This window comes from Mercenaria mercenaria, unplaced genomic scaffold (assembly GCF_021730395.1).
Source record: "Mercenaria mercenaria strain notata unplaced genomic scaffold, MADL_Memer_1 contig_4261, whole genome shotgun sequence".
NCBI lineage: Eukaryota > Metazoa > Mollusca > Bivalvia > Venerida > Veneridae > Mercenaria > Mercenaria mercenaria.
Genome location: NW_026462477.1, coordinates 7,810 through 25,805, shown reverse-complemented (window position 1 = coordinate 25,805; position 17,996 = coordinate 7,810). Strand labels below are relative to the sequence as shown.

At 34.4% G+C, this 17,996-nt stretch overlaps 1 protein-coding gene across 1 annotated transcript; it reads right to left on the bottom strand.

Moving 5' to 3' along the window:
• Positions 1-589: 589 nt before the first annotated feature.
• On the bottom strand, positions 590-3,975 carry LOC123526885 (uncharacterized protein PF3D7_1120000-like; the record flags this gene model as incomplete). The annotated part of the gene is made up of 3 exons (XM_053534913.1): positions 590-936; positions 2,402-2,479; positions 3,360-3,975. Coding segments are annotated over 3 exons (810 nt in total), but the record flags the coding sequence as incomplete, so codon positions are not given.
• Positions 3,976-17,996: the final 14,021 nt, after the last annotated feature.

Sequence of the window (17,996 nt, the reverse complement as noted above, 5' to 3'; positions counted from 1 at the left end):
TTACAGGTGTAAGTGAAAATCAGAATAAAGCTATATCTCTATATTTTGTTTGTTGCAGGTTTGCTTGTATATGTACCTATATACCATTTTCTATGCAATCAACATATTTTTAACGATACTGACTTGTTCAGTTACAATTAATCACCTTCACTATTTATTTCCTAACAATTTGTGTGTCGGTTTCCATCTTAACTTCAGCTTATAAATTTTTTCCAAGTGAGTGACAAAGTACTGCTTTTAGGTATCCGATCCGCAAATAAGCAAGTACTATGTAACGGTGATAGGTATTAAAATAGAAAAAAAATATTGACGCCTGGTAAGCTAATGTTATTTTGGTATTATTTGAAAGTGTATGTCTACTAAACAGGAAAATATAAATATGACAAAACATGTATCAGAATATCAGAACAATAATTTTTCACTTTATAGGTTACGACGATACTTCAACGGAAATCCAGTGTAAGATTTACCGTTTCGAAGTAAAAAACATGATTGTAGTGATTTGTGCATATCATTTATTGTCGTCTTATTTACTATTTCTTTTCTTTCCTTTCAAATGATACCAGAAAAAAAAAACCCCTTAAAATTGATACAGACAAACGAGCGAACATATTAATCTGTATAAATTATAGCTTGTTCAGCAGACAGGTTCCATTACGGAATGGGTATTCTACTGCAACATTTTGTAAAACTAAATTCCTTAGCTCTAAAATAGCACGATGAAAAACAATATAAGCAATGGGATGGTAGACAGTCTTTATTTCCATGCATATGTTCTATTCAATAAATAATCTTCTCAAACTAACTCTTTGTTTAGCTATTATTTTGCCTTCACCAAACGGAATAAATTATAATACTTACTTTCCTCCATTTGATCCCTCCAAAACATTCTTCCTACTGTTATGTTGAAGATGGATTGCAAACCTTGGAGCAAACCTATTAAATACATAATAGCTGTGCTGATTTTGAATTAAAAAGGAAATACATTGAAAGCGGGAGGGGGCGTCTGTAACATATCAGCGGCAAAGATTTCTATTTTTTTCATTTTTTTATATAATGTTTCTTATAATGTCGATTTCACATATATCACATAAAGACTATATATTTCAATAACGTTTAGTCTGCTTTTTTAGGGGAGGGCCTCCGATCATATTGTTTTAACTTCTGGTCAAACACTTTGGTATATTTACATTGGTGTATAAATGCATGCTTGTTGTATGTGTGTAAACAGACGTTATTTCACACATATATATTTCAAATTAATCAGTTGATGACTATATTGTTTAGTAAACAATATTGAATAGTGTGATTTAAAATGCATTAGCAATTTTAAAGTATATACATCAAGATCCAAATTCTTCAGTCCAAAAACACCATATGTGACTAGAGTCCTTAAAATAGGGTTTTTTTTCTTTCATTCGGATGGGGCAGACATAACAATTCCTTATTAAGCGTAGTTTCTGCGATAACCATTTTAAGTTTTAAACATAACATACTAATTGTGAGCACACTTATTTTTAGAGCATTTCTTATCTGATGATTATGTTTTCGGTTTAATTTTTTAACAGGACTTTTTTGGCACTGGGAGTAGAATCTAAATGTTGGAAAGTGGATACATGTATATACATTATCCGAAAACAATATGAACTTAATAATGTATTAGGCTAATGTGTGTTATTGTTTGGCAGTTAAAGTGTGTGATTTGTTATTCGTCTTCAGTTTACATGGTATGAAATAAAAGGAAATTTAACAGTGTTGTGTACAATACTGAATTCAATTCATCTCGTTCATGGTGATAATCTATTTTGGTTGTGGCAAATGTATCCGATAGAAGCAAGATGATGTTAGGTTATCTAGAATAGACGAAACTACACAGTTCAGTGCACCGTGGTCTTTCTCCTCCGTAAAAGGCTACTATAGAAAACTTCTATATGACCTATACTTGCGTCATTGTAACCTTTAACCTAACTTATCATCAAACCAGCAAAAGTCAGATTCGATTTGATTCAATCTGCAACATCCTTCACGTAGCGGCTTAAGCGGAACTCAATTACAAATGTATTGAATGGACTCCGTTATCACATAGGACCAGAAATATAAAAGCACTGAAAATGATTTAAATATGATGTATATAGCTAATTGCCAACACGTCTATGCGAACTTTCAATAACTCTGCCTCGCTGCATGACATGACTGTTTAAAAAGTGCAAAAATGTTTGTAACTTAATTTTTAATGGATGACAGAACATTGTTCGAAGCAATGGAACGTAAGCCTTTATCTTCATGCTTATGTCCGCTACAACCAGGAAATCCCTCTCCAAACTCACTCATTTTGAACAGCGAACTCGTTTCTACATAATGTTCATTTCACCATAACCAAACAGAGTAATAAGCTACTTACTGTCTTCCTCCCGCTCCAATCCAAATATTCTTCCAATAGTTATGGCGAAGATTTGTGGCAACAATTGAAGTACTCCTCCTATGAAAGACATAATAGCTTATTTTGTCATGTTTATCTCGGATGCAGCCTCTTTATTTCAAACGAGGGTAGGTGCATACGTGTCTACAATATTTGCTTCTCCAGGTAACATTTACTCTTCCTGGTGAAAATATGTATCAAGTTTCAGAAGAACAAACAGACAGAGAAAGAGTATGGGCACCATTTTCTTGGGTCACATCAGATATTGTTAAAAAAGTTACTGCAAATCTATAAGGGAATAAGGACCTGGGATCCCTTAGTCTTTCCACATCTAAAAACATGCACAATTACATTTCAGAGGAATAATATGGACGAGGTTTCATTTGAATCCCTTTTAAAATGACTACAACATGAGAGGTATGGGGGGAATGTTGGCCTAACCTATGTCCTTTCTATAAACAGGTGACATATCTCATGATTATGTAAAATTGTTGATTCCGAAGTAGTCTGCCTCACATTATAGGGAAAGGATGAGATCCTTATGTGATTACATTTAATAAAGTTGCAAAAAAGACAGAATGTAGGGAAGGAGATGGGAGCTAATGGTGAAATGTTACTTAGAAATCTAAATATTTCCTAAAAAGATATTTTACAAGTGTATTTTGCATCATATTCTAATTATATTTTATATGAAAATAACATTTCTGAATGGCTAATTACCAATTTTCTACCAAGTAACAACAAAGAAAATAAACAATATTCAATTTGGATGATATAAGTTTGGTTAATTCATTCATAGAAATATATGCACTTAAACAAATGTGCAAGTAGGTTTTAACTCACCTTCTGCAGCATTTTAATGATTTATGATTTCTTACAGTTTTTTGTACATATCGAACACGTAACGCGTGTATTAAAAAGGCTAAATTTAAATTCCCACCTGTTATTGTTCGCACTTTCAACTCTTCAATCTTTCTATGTGCAGCAGCAACATCTTCTTTTACTTCTTTGAAATTTCCCTTAACATCTTCAACATCTTCTTTTACTTCTTTAACATTTCCCTTAACATCTTCAACATCTTCTTTTACTTCTTTAACATTTCCCTTAACATCTTCAACATCTTCTTTTACTTCTTTAACATTTCCCTTAACATCTTCAACTTCTTCTTTTACTTCTTTAACATTTCCTTTAACATCTTCAACATCTTCTTTTACTTCTTTCACATTTCCCTTTACATCTTCAACATCTTCTTTCACTTCTTTAACATTTCCCTTAACATCTTCAACATCTTCTTTTACTTCTTTAACATTTCCCTTAACATCTTCAAACTCCTTTTTTACAATCTGTACTTCCATTTCGAGGTTTTTCTCCATTTCTTGCAACTTTTCTATTTCTTCTTTTATTTTTTCCTCTGCCTCTGGATCAAGAGGGTTGTTTTTATACTCGTCAAGCTCTTGTTGAAGATTGGGAATTGCATTTGGAACAGAGTTATTCAGTCTGAGAAGTAACTGCGGGATGAAACAAATACATGCCTTAGTATTAACAACTAATACGAATTATGTGCTTGCTTTTTTGCACTCGTGTTAGTGCTTAGATACTGGAAACAAGTAATCATAAGGACCAGACATGAATTTAACGGTGCGTCAGTGAGTGTTACCTATTGGACAGGACGAGATCAAATGTCAAATGAGGGTTTTCGTGATAGTTCTAAATTGATTTTAACATTAAATCTTGATGGCTTAAGATCAAAATTGATATATGAGATATAATGTTAACGAAAGTGATTTCTACTCCACGTTGACCTATTTATTATAGTCTATCTATGTACATTCGAACAGTGACCTTTGAAAGTTAACTCACTCCTGACTACAATGCTAAACACTATGTCAAATCGAGAAATACTATATTGAACCCTGTGAGATATTTCCAGGTCAAGGGTCAAGGTCAATTTTAGTACAGGTTACTTCGCAGACGAACATCTCAGTATTAATAATTGCAAAATATAACATTTATTATTGAAATGAGAGTAACATTGTAGTAAATGCATTTCATGCAAAACTAGTGCTTGTATAAATCTTTGACAAGTTTCATTAATATAACATGTTTCTAAAGTGCAAGTAGATGTTTTACAAAAACACTTTGATGTAATTCTACAGATCTTAGGGGAAAAAAACCCATTAAAGAAGCCATGTCACACATGTGAACTTTAAAGAAATACGAACCCTTTTGTATGAAAATTCCTATTCTATCTTTGTAAGTAACGTCTAATATACGGCCCCTTTTGTTGGTTTCGTTGTTGCTTATTTTCTTTGTTTTGGTGTAGTGTCAGACCGACACATTTATAGGTCATTTGGTAACATTCTAGCTTTTGATGGTGGAGGATCATCCTATGTAGCCTTCTGGACATTCTTTCAGTCACGGACGAACACCTTGGTAGAACCACCCACCTCGTACAACGTTAACTAACAAGATGTTTTTCTCACATGAACAAATTCTACAAGCAAGCTAGGTTTTGAACTGCGTTGTGGGACAAGCGATTCTAAGTCAATGATCATAACCACTCGGCCACGACGACCTCTTACATGTACCATAAACACAATATAGATGTAAACCGTCTAATTAGTTATTCTTATTCATAAAGGAGAAATATTATAATAGCCGCCGGTTTCTTTTTGCCACGCCGGTATTTGGCAAATTCAGCCCATATTTATACGCGCTTTGCAAAAATGAAAATTGCCTTAAATTGTTACATTAACCCACCTATTTTAAAGTTAGTATGTTTTGATATGATATCATTACTAGTTTTTTGTTAATCAGTACGAGAAAATTACATTTGCCATGGCAAAAGCGGTTTTGCAATGGCAAATCGGTCTTTTGCCATGGCAAAACAATTTTGCCATGGCAAGAAAATTCATGATTTTGCCATGGCAAAATTGCCATGGCAAATTTTTTTCATTTTTCTTAAAAAGTGATTTTAACTATTTCCAAACGAATGTATTGGTAGAAATATGTTGTTTCATATCGATAACTCAGTTTTTTTTATTTTGCCATGGCAAAAACTGACCATGGCAATTTTGCCATGGCAAGATTCTGCCATGGCAATTTTGCCATTGCAAGGTTCTGCCATGGCAAGTTTCTGCCATGGCAAGATTCTGCCATGGCAATTAATTTATTTTCTCAAATATTTTAAAGGAAGTTTGATAATTTAGTGATTATGAAATACAATACTGACAGGAACAGAGAAGATTTTAGATTTCTTGTGTTGGCACATTTAAATCAGCAAGCACAGAATCTTGCTACATAGGTTGTTTCACCATTACTGGGATAAATGCTGATTGATATTCAGTGGCAAGAAGTAGTTTTTATACGCCCGTTTGAATAACGGGACGTATTATGGGAACGCCCCAGGCGGGCGGGCGGGCGGCGTCCACAGACCTTGTCCGGAGCATATCTTCTACATGCATGGAGGGATTTTGATGAAACTTGGCACAGTTGTTCACCATCATGAGTCGAAGTGTCATGCGCAAGAACCAGGTCCCTTGGTCTAAGGTCAAGGTCACACTTAGAGGTCAAAGGATACAAGAATAAAAAATTCAAGAATGACTTTGTCCGGAGCATATCTTCTTCATGCATGGAATGATTTTGATGTAGCTTGGCACAGTTGTTCATCATAATGAGAGGGAGTGTCATGCGCAAGAACCAGGCCCCTAGGTCTAAGGTCAAGGTCACACTTAGAGGTCAAAGGATACAAAAATGAAAACTTTGTCCGGAGCATATCTTCTTCATGCATGAAAGGACTTTGATGTAGCTTGGCAAAATTGTTCACCATCATGAGACGGAGTGTCATGCACAAGAACCAGGTCCCTAGCGGTAAGGTCAAGGTCACACTTAGAGGTCAAGGATACAAGAATGAAAACTTTGTCCGGAGCATTTCTTCTTCATGCATTGAGGGATTTTGATACAACTTGGCACAAATGTTCACAAGCATGAGACGGAGTGTCATGCGCAAGAACCAGGTCCCTCGGTCTAAGGTCAAGGTCACACTTAAAGGTCAAAGGTCAGATACAAGAATGACTTTGTCCGGAGCATTTCTTCTTCATACATGGAGGGATTTTGATGTAACTTGGCACAATTGTACACCATCATGAGACGGAGTGTCATGCACTGGTCCCTTCTTTTGAATTACTTCCCTTTGCTGTTACTATAAATAGCTTATATTGTAACTTTTTCATTACAAGTCGTAGGGAAAAATCGAGACCACTTTTCTGTAGTACAACATGCATGTTACGTCCAATTCTGAGGTGTATTTTGAGCTATCTCTACCTGGTTAGGATTATTGTATGGACTTGGCATTTTTTTTTTAATTTTTTTTTTTTTTTTTTTTTCTCTCTCTCTTTTAAGGTTAACTTCCCGTAGTTGTGTCTATAAATAACTTACATTGTAACTTTTTTATAATTGACCCTACTGAAAAACCAAGACCACTTTTCTGTGGTACAACATTGATGTTACTTTCAAATTTTGGGTGTATTTTAAGGTATCTCTACCTGGTAAGGATTCTTTTTGTGGACTTAGAAAAATAAAAGAATTACAATAATTTCTAAAAAAAAAACATTGTAAACAACTAGAAAATTAAAATTCCATTTGCAAATACAGGTGCTAGTGTAAAGAAATTTGCTGTGACGGGCGTATATTGTGACATTCTGGCACTCTTGTTTACTTCCTTGTTTTAATGAATAAAAATTGATGAAATGTAATTGTAATATTATATAACGGTGATCATATGACATATATTTTTTCTGTTTAGAACAATACATATATTTCTCGAATTACATATATAAAAAGTAAGTTTCTTTCGTTTAATATGAAATACGATATTAATTATTATCACAGTACATTTGTATCTTAATCTTTGATGTTATATGTGACTCGAGGATTTTTTAAGGCTTGGATAATCTAAGCCGCGCAAGAAAAGAAAAGAAATCCGAATAAAAAGGTTTAGCGCTTTAAAGTTTTCTGTCAATCTTTATCTAAATTTAATTGCGAACATTGAGGTACTTAAGCTTTCTGGAAATGATTGTGAATACATCAATTTATAATAACGAAAAGAAAAAATTTGTATCAGATAGTTTTGTGCAACATATGCTATGTTACTAAATGAGCATTTTGCAATACCCTTAGAAAGTCACCCACCGGCTTATAATGTCGTTCTTGTCGCCGTCAGTGACCCCGCATTATTATTACGTCACTGTCGTACATTTAATTCAGGGATACCTATCGATGGCAGATAGCTAGCATTTGTTCGGAAGTTTAACGTGTCAGGCAAGTGAATTTTAAGTGCATCGGGGCAATTTAGTTGTATTTATATGAAATTATTATTAAATGACAATACTTAAACACAGAGACTATTTTTGCGGAGAGATAGAGCTCTTAAATTGTTGTTTATGAATGGCAAGGGAAACCTCTAGTTGACAAATCGAGCTATGTCCTACACGTTCTGCTGGGAATCATTAGTATTTAAGTTGGTTTTTAGGCATGACCAAGTTATTATTATTATTATCATCATTATTATTATTATCATCATCATCATTATTATCATCATCATCATGATAAACACGTTCAACGGCGCTTCACTAAAGAAACGCAGCCACACATGGCGAGAAATTTGAGATATTATACTTTCGAGTTTAGCAAGTTATTAAAGATTTCTGTCTACATTTTTCAAGATATTCTCTAAATATTTGCATGCTCCATGTGATTTTCTTTAACAGTGCACGTTATGATGTTACGCTTGGCGTAAGGATTCTGACGTACGATCTGTATGTGTTTTTGAATAATAATAAACAGTTTCAGTCTTCTTTGTTTAGTATGGAAATAAATCGGGGCGTGTTAGAATGTGCTATATAACGAATGTGAAGGTCATATAATGACCATATTTATTTTTACAAGTATCAGAACATGTGTATTTACGTCAATTTATAGAATAGAAATATGTATTTTCAACAAAGCAGCGGTCCCACATCTATATGATTTTTCACTGAGGAACTGACGTATCCTGCATTTAACATACGCTAACTTACTTTAGCACTATTTACTTTCGCACTAGCGTTAAGTGTCGCAAGTACAGTTAAACGTCGCACGAATGAAATTAAATGTTGCATCCACCGTTAGCAAACGTTTAGCCGCAAAATCATCTGCCACTAGAAGTTGCACTTTTGACATGAAATGTTGCAAGAATTTGTACACAGATATATATCGTAATATGAACTTTTAATGTCGACAATGCCTACTGAAAACTAAGACATGTATTTATAATCAATTATGTAATAGGCTTGGATCTTCAATAGTAAAATAATGTGGTATTAGCTTTAAGCCCAACGGAAGTTATACATTCTATTACATGTATACTTTCTGAAGACAGCAGTCTTAACATGTATAATTATCTAAATTTTACTTCCTTGTGTTATATATTTTGACATTCGACACCCGATCCTTGATACATTGTAACAGTTTCTATTGTGTGTGTATGATTTATACATCTGAATTCACGATACAGAGTACTGCAAACTCCCATTTTAATGTTATATAAATCATAACTAATTACCATGAGGTAGAATTGTCCTGTGTGCTTGCATCGTTATACGCACATGCTTCAATTACGGAAACGAACGATTTGCCGTCCCGAGTTTAATTACGTTTGCTCGGAGACCCGAAGAAATGTCCGCGGCTGCGTATATGTTTTGTGGCCAATTTCTATCGGTTGCGTACGATATTATTTAATTTGCATAATGTTGATAGTAATCTTTGAATATTTAGCAACATATCGGGATGAATTGCTTCTGTTATTTTGTTATATAGTTAAAAATAGTCTAAATTGCCGACGTTAGCTCCCTCCCATTTTACTGTTCGGCTACCTCCGTAATGTGCGTGACGTCAAAAATTTTTAGGCCCGGGTAAAATTTAAAATTTAACGCTGGGAAAGATCATCGTGAACACTATACAGAGTAGGTGTGTTTTTTGGGGGGTCCGTCTTTTAAGGTTATGGGGTGGGAAGGGGGGTTTGTATTTTTTTATAGGAGGGAATAATGATAATTAGGAACTATAATGTAAAACTTAATAATAATTATTTTGTCGTTTGAGAATTTTTTTGGAGTGTAATCCTTGGGTACATTTTCGGACTTCAACCAATTTTATTTTATTGGTCTTCGGTACGGACTAAGATGCACGCCGCTGTATTTATTTTTTTGGGCATTGTTTTGGGTGTCATTTTGGGATGGGATTAATTTGTTTTTGTTTGTATTTGAGGCTCCCATTTTTATCATTTGAGGTAGATTGAAGGCGAGTTGACGCAATCAGTCTGATATAGGAATAAAAATTGAATACATTTAATTAGTTCTAAGGCGAGATCGCCATTGAACTTTAAGGGCAGTTCTTTATGCATTTAAACAAGTCGGAGGCAAGGGACTGCCATCGACCTTTTATAGGGTCTAGAACTATAAGTAACAATTAAATCTATATCGAAGGCGGGTTGTCGTCGTCGGTTAGCGATGTTTGTTTCTGAAATAGAGCTCAACCTTTAAGTAATTAGTAGGATTTTACTAGATTAAATAAAATACCATAAGGAGCCTCACTCTAATTTTTTATATTCTTTTTCAGGAATTGAGTTATTGTGTTTGGGTTTTTGTGCTATGGGATGGGGAGTTTCATGTAGGATGTTGGTAGGGTTTTGGCGAAGTTGGGAAGTGATAGATTGGATTTTTCGGTTAGTCATTATCTAAAAATTTATGGGATTTAAACTTCGCCCTTTCTCCTTGTATCTTGATTACGCAACAAGTTAAATTAATACTCTATATTTATTGCATACATAATTGAGCACATAAAAAAGTGTTGTTAATATTGTTATATTCATACATCTATCATTAATACAATAGTTAAACATTTAGATCGGATTCTACTTCTTTCTAGTGTTTTATAGCTCCCCCGACCCCACCCCACCCCCCTCCCCGACTTGCAATTAATGTTTTCGCTCCAGTGTTTGGAAGGAATTAGCTAGCGAGACTAAAAATCTTTTATTCTACTTAAATTTAGTATTCATGCACCCTGGCTGATTTGTTCCAACCCGTCCTCTCATGTATATTAAAATCAGTCATGAGGCAGACCATGCAGGTGCGTAGCTCTGCGATGAGAGCAGCGGTGACCACAACCAGTATGGTGTGGTTTCATGTTGCTCTCGTTATGTATTAGGACCCCAGAACGAATTCTCCCCCCTAAACATTGGTACTACGGGTTACTATGGGTTGCCCCCCCCCCAATAGCATCGGTGTACTTTATCCTCCCGACTCACAGAATTTAAACGCCAGTTCGCAGATATCATGCATGTATGGCTTTTAAAATATCCTTGACAGTGGGTAGCCATTTAAACCACTTTTCCCTTTCCCTTTTCTACCGTGATTGTAGATCACGGTTAGGCCCTGGGTCGGGTCGTGTGTCCGACGGAACGACCCGGAACCTTATGTTTCATTAACCCTTAATTATTAACATTGCAAAACGATCAATTATACCCTTCACTGGGGTTTTCCCTGACAATTATGTGACAGTCTCCAGAGTTATGGGATGTATATATACCCCAGGCGGTCCCCGGGTACGGGGTGGTGGTCAAAATTTCCCCTGTCAAGGTATTGCCCTTTTTTATTTGTTATTATGCTATGTTTGGCCTGGATAATATTTCTTTAAAACTTGGTACGTTTTTACACCATGATTGGTGGTACCTAGTTGTATCCCTTTGCAGATGTGGTAATACGTGGAGGTCACGACATATTGAAAGACGAGGACCTTGCTCACCTTGCCTTTATAGTTGGCTGTTTTTATAGAGGGTCACGCAAGAAAAGGGTGAAATTTATTTTGAAATAGGGAGAGAGTTTGTTACAGGGAGATGTAAAAGTTTCCACTTAAATGATACGGGATGGTAATGTCGTGCATTTGAGGCGTGTGGTAGGGATGGGGTAAAGGGGGGGGGAAAGGAATGAAATGATAATGATAATATTGTTATTACTGATAATGATACGGGAACTAAAATATAGTAAAGAAGTAATTTTAAGGGAAACAGAAATTGATTTGGGGGTTGAGTGTAGATGACAAAGGGAAAAAATTTTGGAAGTAGAATGATAATGTGATACTAGGAGGCAATGCCAAGAAACTAAAGATATGCAAAATATCAAGGCACCCTGCTCGGTATTTGAAATAGTGCAATAAAGGACAACACATGCTTTTCAGCTGGATAGTCGCCTTATGACATTTACAAAAATTTTCAACACAGAATTAGAACCCATAAATCATTTGGCAGGAAATCATTCGTTTTCCACAGCTTCACTGGTACACAGGAATACTTCATGGACAGATTAAAGTCTCATTTGTGCAAAGGCACAGGCGTTTTCAAGATCGGTGCAGTTTTTACACTTCTTGCGTATCAATCAGTTTGCCATTGGTTTGTCTATCAACATATTCGGTGTGATCCGTCGGTGGAAAGGCCTTTCATAACGCATATCATACATTTTCAGTAGATATAAAGGTGTAAAGTAAATCGAGACGTGATTTCTGCGTTCGAATTAACATGTCGATGCTGGAGTTAAAATGCCCATGCTCTCATGATGGGATGTTTGTGCGTTTGAACTAAAAAGTCTTGCGCTAAAAATATAATGTCATACGGCGAGATAGATGTCGACATTCGTATATAAATATCATACAGCAGCGTGCGTGAAATTGAATTTGTCAACCCGAGGGCAGAATGTCAACCGAGGCGAATGCCGCGTGGTGACATTCTGTTTCGAGGTTGACAATACCAGTGTCACATACGCTGCCATATAGTATTTGTTTTATTATACCGAACAAACTTTTGTACAAGATGTTTTAAAATGTTTTTAATTAATTTAATTTAACAGTTTTATCAGAACAGAACAGAACAGAACAGAACAGACATTTTATTATATCTAACTTGAACATTTACAGTTCATCGTTATATACAAATAAAATCATACATGCACGCAGTAATGTAATAAATAATACCAATAATGACAAAAACTAATGCAAGTAAAAAGAATATAATTATAATCTATTGCAAGAATTCACATGATTTGATCTTAGCTTAAAGGCTTTTTTACAAAACAAGCCAATTTATTCAACACTTTAACATTTGTAGAATTTAACAATTGAATAAATTTTAACATACTTGGTGTTTATAGTAATATCTAGGAATATATTGTGCTCTTAATAAGGTGCTCTTTATCTTTAGCGCGGTTATTGCCTGGACACACTAAATAGTGACGTCACTACTATATTATGTGTACCAAGGAGGCAATCATTTGGCTAAACGAGAGGTTATATAGCAGTTATTCGTACAATAATGTGCTTCCGTGAAGTAGTCGAAAGAAGTTCCTGTTAAATAGATCCCTCGATTTTCCGTTTTTTCGCACATTTGCGCGTAATCAGGGGCCCAAAAGGGGCATTCAGTTGTGAAATGAATTTTACATAAAATAGAAACACTTTAAATGTAGTATTGCATGATTTCGAGTTGTTTACTTGAAAGTAGAGTACTTATTTCTGGGGACCGCTTTCTGAAATGCGGCGAAATGGAGGGTACCTGACTCAGTTGACTTGCATTTCACTGCATACTACAGGTATTCAACATCCCTTTTCTTTCGTTTTCTCGAAGCAAATGTATGGATATGTTGTGAAAAATAGGTCTACGTCAGAGTGAAAAATCTAAAACGTAAAAAAATTGTTCTGAAGTAGCTGAATTTTATATGTAACAAAGAGCAATTTCTTTTATTGGTATATAGCCATGAAGCATTTTAAATTTGCCCTTATATGAGATTCTAAATATCATTGCGGTCACATGACCTAACGGTCACTTTCGCTTAGTCACGTGTTATAAAGGTTGAAAATTTTCGATAGTCAAAATATCTCTTTCTCGGGTAATGGGATTTTATCATTGTAGACAAAAATTCACGCCATGTACCCGGATAATCTTAACTCTGTTCAGCGACCCTAACTCAGTGCCAACATGGCGGATGTAAAGCCGATACAACTTGTTTTCTGTGTAATTAGTTTAAATATAGGAATGCTTCTGTTGTTATATCTATCTTCATTGATCAAGTGTATATTTATTTCAAAATGTATCATGTTAAATATATCAACCTTGTGTATTCAGGTGGAAAAACGAGGGGAACAAGGCAACTTTTTCAATGAAAACTTTAAAAAAATCTTTAAAAATACTTCTATGCTTTTGATGCCTCGACTATTTTGTTGTTTGAAAGCAAAAATATTCTGCTTTATAGGACCCTTTACACAAAGTTGTTAACCCACTACATGTTGACACAATACATGTTCAAATGTACTAACAGCGAGAAAAGGGATAAAAACCTAACTTTGATTTGAAAAAAAAACCGAACTCAGTTTACATGAGGAATGAATAAAAACCTAACTTACGCGAAATTGTGTGACGGATAAACACCTAACTGAATAGTATTCTATAGAAATGAATTAGTTGACATGAACATGGTCTGATTATTGTAAACATTACTTTATAAGCGGTATTGTCTTCAAACTTTGTCATTAATTTTAAGAATGTTTATGTATGCCCATACAGTCAGAATTTTTTCATAATTTAATATTATGCAAATAGCAATGTTTGGAAAAATTGGATAAACCCTAAAAAATAACTCAGTATAAAAGTCAAAATTATTATATTTACATAAGAAATTATTTAATACCACCGATGTTCGAAGTTCTGTAGTCCCCAACCCTTCCTCTCCCCCCACACGCGCACACACACACACGCACACGCACACACACACAGTTTCAGAAGAATTGTGTTTGTTTCAAATCTGTATATCGTATAGTGTAAGAGATTTTTATAGAGGTGCTAATGAATATTTTTGATATTGTTCAAAGGGGTTTAAAGATTTATTGATTAATTATTAAATATGATATTTTTCAGGCGGTAAATAGGGAAGAAAAGTGTGGGTGTGGTGGGGTGGGGTGGGGAGTGATTGCATGGACCGACGGACAGGGGTGGGGGTACCTTACATTTTTTCACTTGTCCACGGACACTTCAAATCCACTTGCCATAGTCAAATTTCACTTGCTCTGATTTGTAATACATTTGTATTAAACCTTCATGAAAGCGCAAATAGACTGGAGACGAGTTCTTTATTTAGGACAATGAAAAGAAAAGCATATCACAGTAACTGTGGTAAAATATAAGCTTTTGAAATATTTGCCTTTTAACGTTTAAAAAGTCTGAAATCGCGTAAGCAGTGTTCGGGACCTTTTTGAGGTTATGCCCGAAACACTGCCCACCAGTGGTGCAAAGCCGATGAATTCAGAAAAAGACTCTTAAAAACGTTCTGACTTTGTTTAGTCATAACTTGCGATCTCTGTGTGCTTTAAAATTTTAAATTTGGGGCTGACTACTGGGTCAAATATTTCCTTTAACAGTGACTTATTGTCCACCAGTTGGAATCTACTTACAAATTGTCATAATACTTTTTATAAGTTTTTTACGTTTCTGATGTCTTTAAATGTCTTTTTAGTTCTCTGTGTGTAACCCTGTTTTCCTTTTAGTTTAGTTACAGAATTGCTATAGCTGTGATGCAAAATTTTCTTCAACTACTTTAAGTAGTTCTTATGTTCCCTTTAGCATGTATATGGTTTCTTCTTTTATTTTTTTTTAAAATGCATGTTGTAAAATGTGACTCTTCTTATTTTTGTGTAGTGTCAGCTTATTTTTTTATGTTGCTTTAAATGTGCTAAATCTGTATGTGGTCAATTACTTTTTCCGTTTTATTTGCTATACATATGTGCTATTTAGTTTTAATGCGCTGTAACATGTATGTGAAAATTTGTGATTTGTTTCTTTTTCTACTTAGAGTCAGATGCTTATTTGCTCTTTACATATTTGCATTTTATTACAGCTGTTTTACTTATGTTGGGCTTATTTACATGTGTTTGTCGGAAAATAGCTTTAAGCAAGTGTTATATGTTTTATACTTTTCCGACGTTAAAAAAATCTTCTTGTATCTAAATCTTCTCTGATACTTTATCATAGTCACCGATTACAGTGTGCGCGAGACCTTGTCAAAGAAACCCATTATCTTTATCCCCCTCCATACACTTGAAGCAACACACAATCTAAATGATTTTTTATGTTTTCTCATTTTAAAACCTGAAAAAGTATGCTTTCCGGGGAACACACAGAATGAAAAATGCGCTTGTCCGCCGGCAAAAAATCACGAGTCGGATAAGTTGGACATAGGAATCCCACATCCCTGCGGGGGTGGGTAGATCAAAGAACTTTGAGCATCAGCAGTCCATAAAAAAGCACATACGAACAGCATTTTTTCGTTTGGTTACGTGTTTATCCATTCTAATTTCGTTTTTTATCCAGCACTTTTTTCCTATACCAGTTAGGAATTATCCGAAAATTTAAACCCACCTCATAATCAATACAATTTTTATGCTATAAAAATCGATTTCAAACTTTGATACTTTTAAACTTTGTCAAAGGGAGATATTTATGGAACTAATACATTTAATAAGTAAGGTTTACTGTAATTTCTGGTACTTTAAAACAGTTAGAAACATAGAACATGTTCATTTTGAAGACTTTTTGAGTACATTTTAATGAATTCCAGCCACATAATGTGACATTCGATTGAAATATTTAGTACACAAAACATGTTATCAATACAGGATATTATGACTATCAAACGTTTTACGCTAACATTGCATACTCACATAAAAAAACGAAAAAAAGACAAGGAAATTAACTACATGCATCGTTTTTCTGTCAGACAGTTGGCACGAGTTAGGGTCGCTGAAAAAGAGTTAGGAATATCCGGGTACCATGGCGTGAAAAATGGGTTTATAATAAAAGATGTTCACATCTCGAATGAGACATAAGATGCCATCGAATTAAAAGTCTCGCGCTCGAGATAAAATGTCGCTCTCGAGATAAGAGTCGTGCCCTTGAGTTCAGATATCATGCGCTGGAGATAAAAACGCATGAGATATTTTTTTCCTTAAACCGGGAAGAGTTAAAAATGGCCTAGATCGATCACTTATAGGGCTTTCGTTTTTTTAAACGTGTGGCAAAAGAACCCTCAACCATAAAAAAACCTACATAAAATTATCATCAAAATTACGAATTGTTTTGTCATTATAAAGATAATTTCATTCAAGAATTTATCATACAGTATACTTTGATTAAAGACATGTGTGTTAATTAAACATATCTTACTTGAAAAGTCTGCTTTATTCTTAATTTCGTCAGAAAAGAACAAGCATTTCCAGTTTTTTTTTTCCCCACACCTACAAATATAAAACTTGTTCCTTACGTTTAAAAGTTCATATTTTTTTCAGAAATCTATTTTTCCCACCACAACATTAAATAGTTGTTATATACAATTTTTTTCCCCCTTGAATGACATGTCGCGGCTCTATGTCACTGAGGTTGCTATTTTAAGTGATATCCGGAAATCATTGCGTAATATTATGTCATGATAAAACATAGGTCACCTGGGTAATCAAGACCGTAACTTAATTTCGAGAGTGTCCCCTAATTAGGGTGGATTATAAAAATTACTGAAACTGATGTGATATACATTAATGCTTTCGGTCATCAATGCCATAATAAAAAACGCACACGGATAAATATATCACGTGGCGGAGCTGTTTTGTGAATAAAAAAATAAACATTTCACGTGATACCTAGTATCATAAAATCTATAGAAGATATATGTTATGCTATAATTTGGAACTTTAAGGGACATTTCCTTTTAAAAGGATGAAAGTGTAGTTACCAAAAATTTTAAATTCGTAAGATTATGAATCAACTCAAGGACTATAACTACACACTGAAAGGAAAATGCCTGATATAAAAATTTTAATTTTTTTATGTTTCATGCTGGATCATTTTCATATCGAAAATGTACCGCGCAAAAAGTCATTATCCTTATTTAGAAAATTGTGATAAACTTGAATTCCGCAAAAAAATAAACAGATAAAGAATGTAAGTGTAAAACACCCCCCCCCCGCTACCCGCCCCCTTTCTATCAAAATGTTTACCGTTGCATTGACCATTCGGGCCCCTTTGATAATGTCAAATTAAAAACTTTCAAATTCGAAGAAACAACAGAAATAAAAATAACTTTTTTAAGATGATTATTGTTATTTTTTGAATACTGAATGAATTGATCCCCATTGGAGTATTTATTGGATATAAAACCATAGCTGAACTTTGTTAACTGAACATTTTATTTTCAAGTCGACATTTAACTACATATGTATTGTAACTGCGACACTTTGTAAGTTTTGTGAGATCACGTTTTGGGAAAATGAAAACCACGGACTTTTCCGTGCGGAAAAGTACGGGAAATACAGCTTTTAATCCTAAATTACATACAGACGGACGAACAGAGTTGTCTTTTTGTCATAAAATTTTCAGATTTTGTCACTTTCTATCAAAACAAGTTTTATTTGCAGTTATTTACCCATAAATAAATATTTTATAAGCACTTTTCCT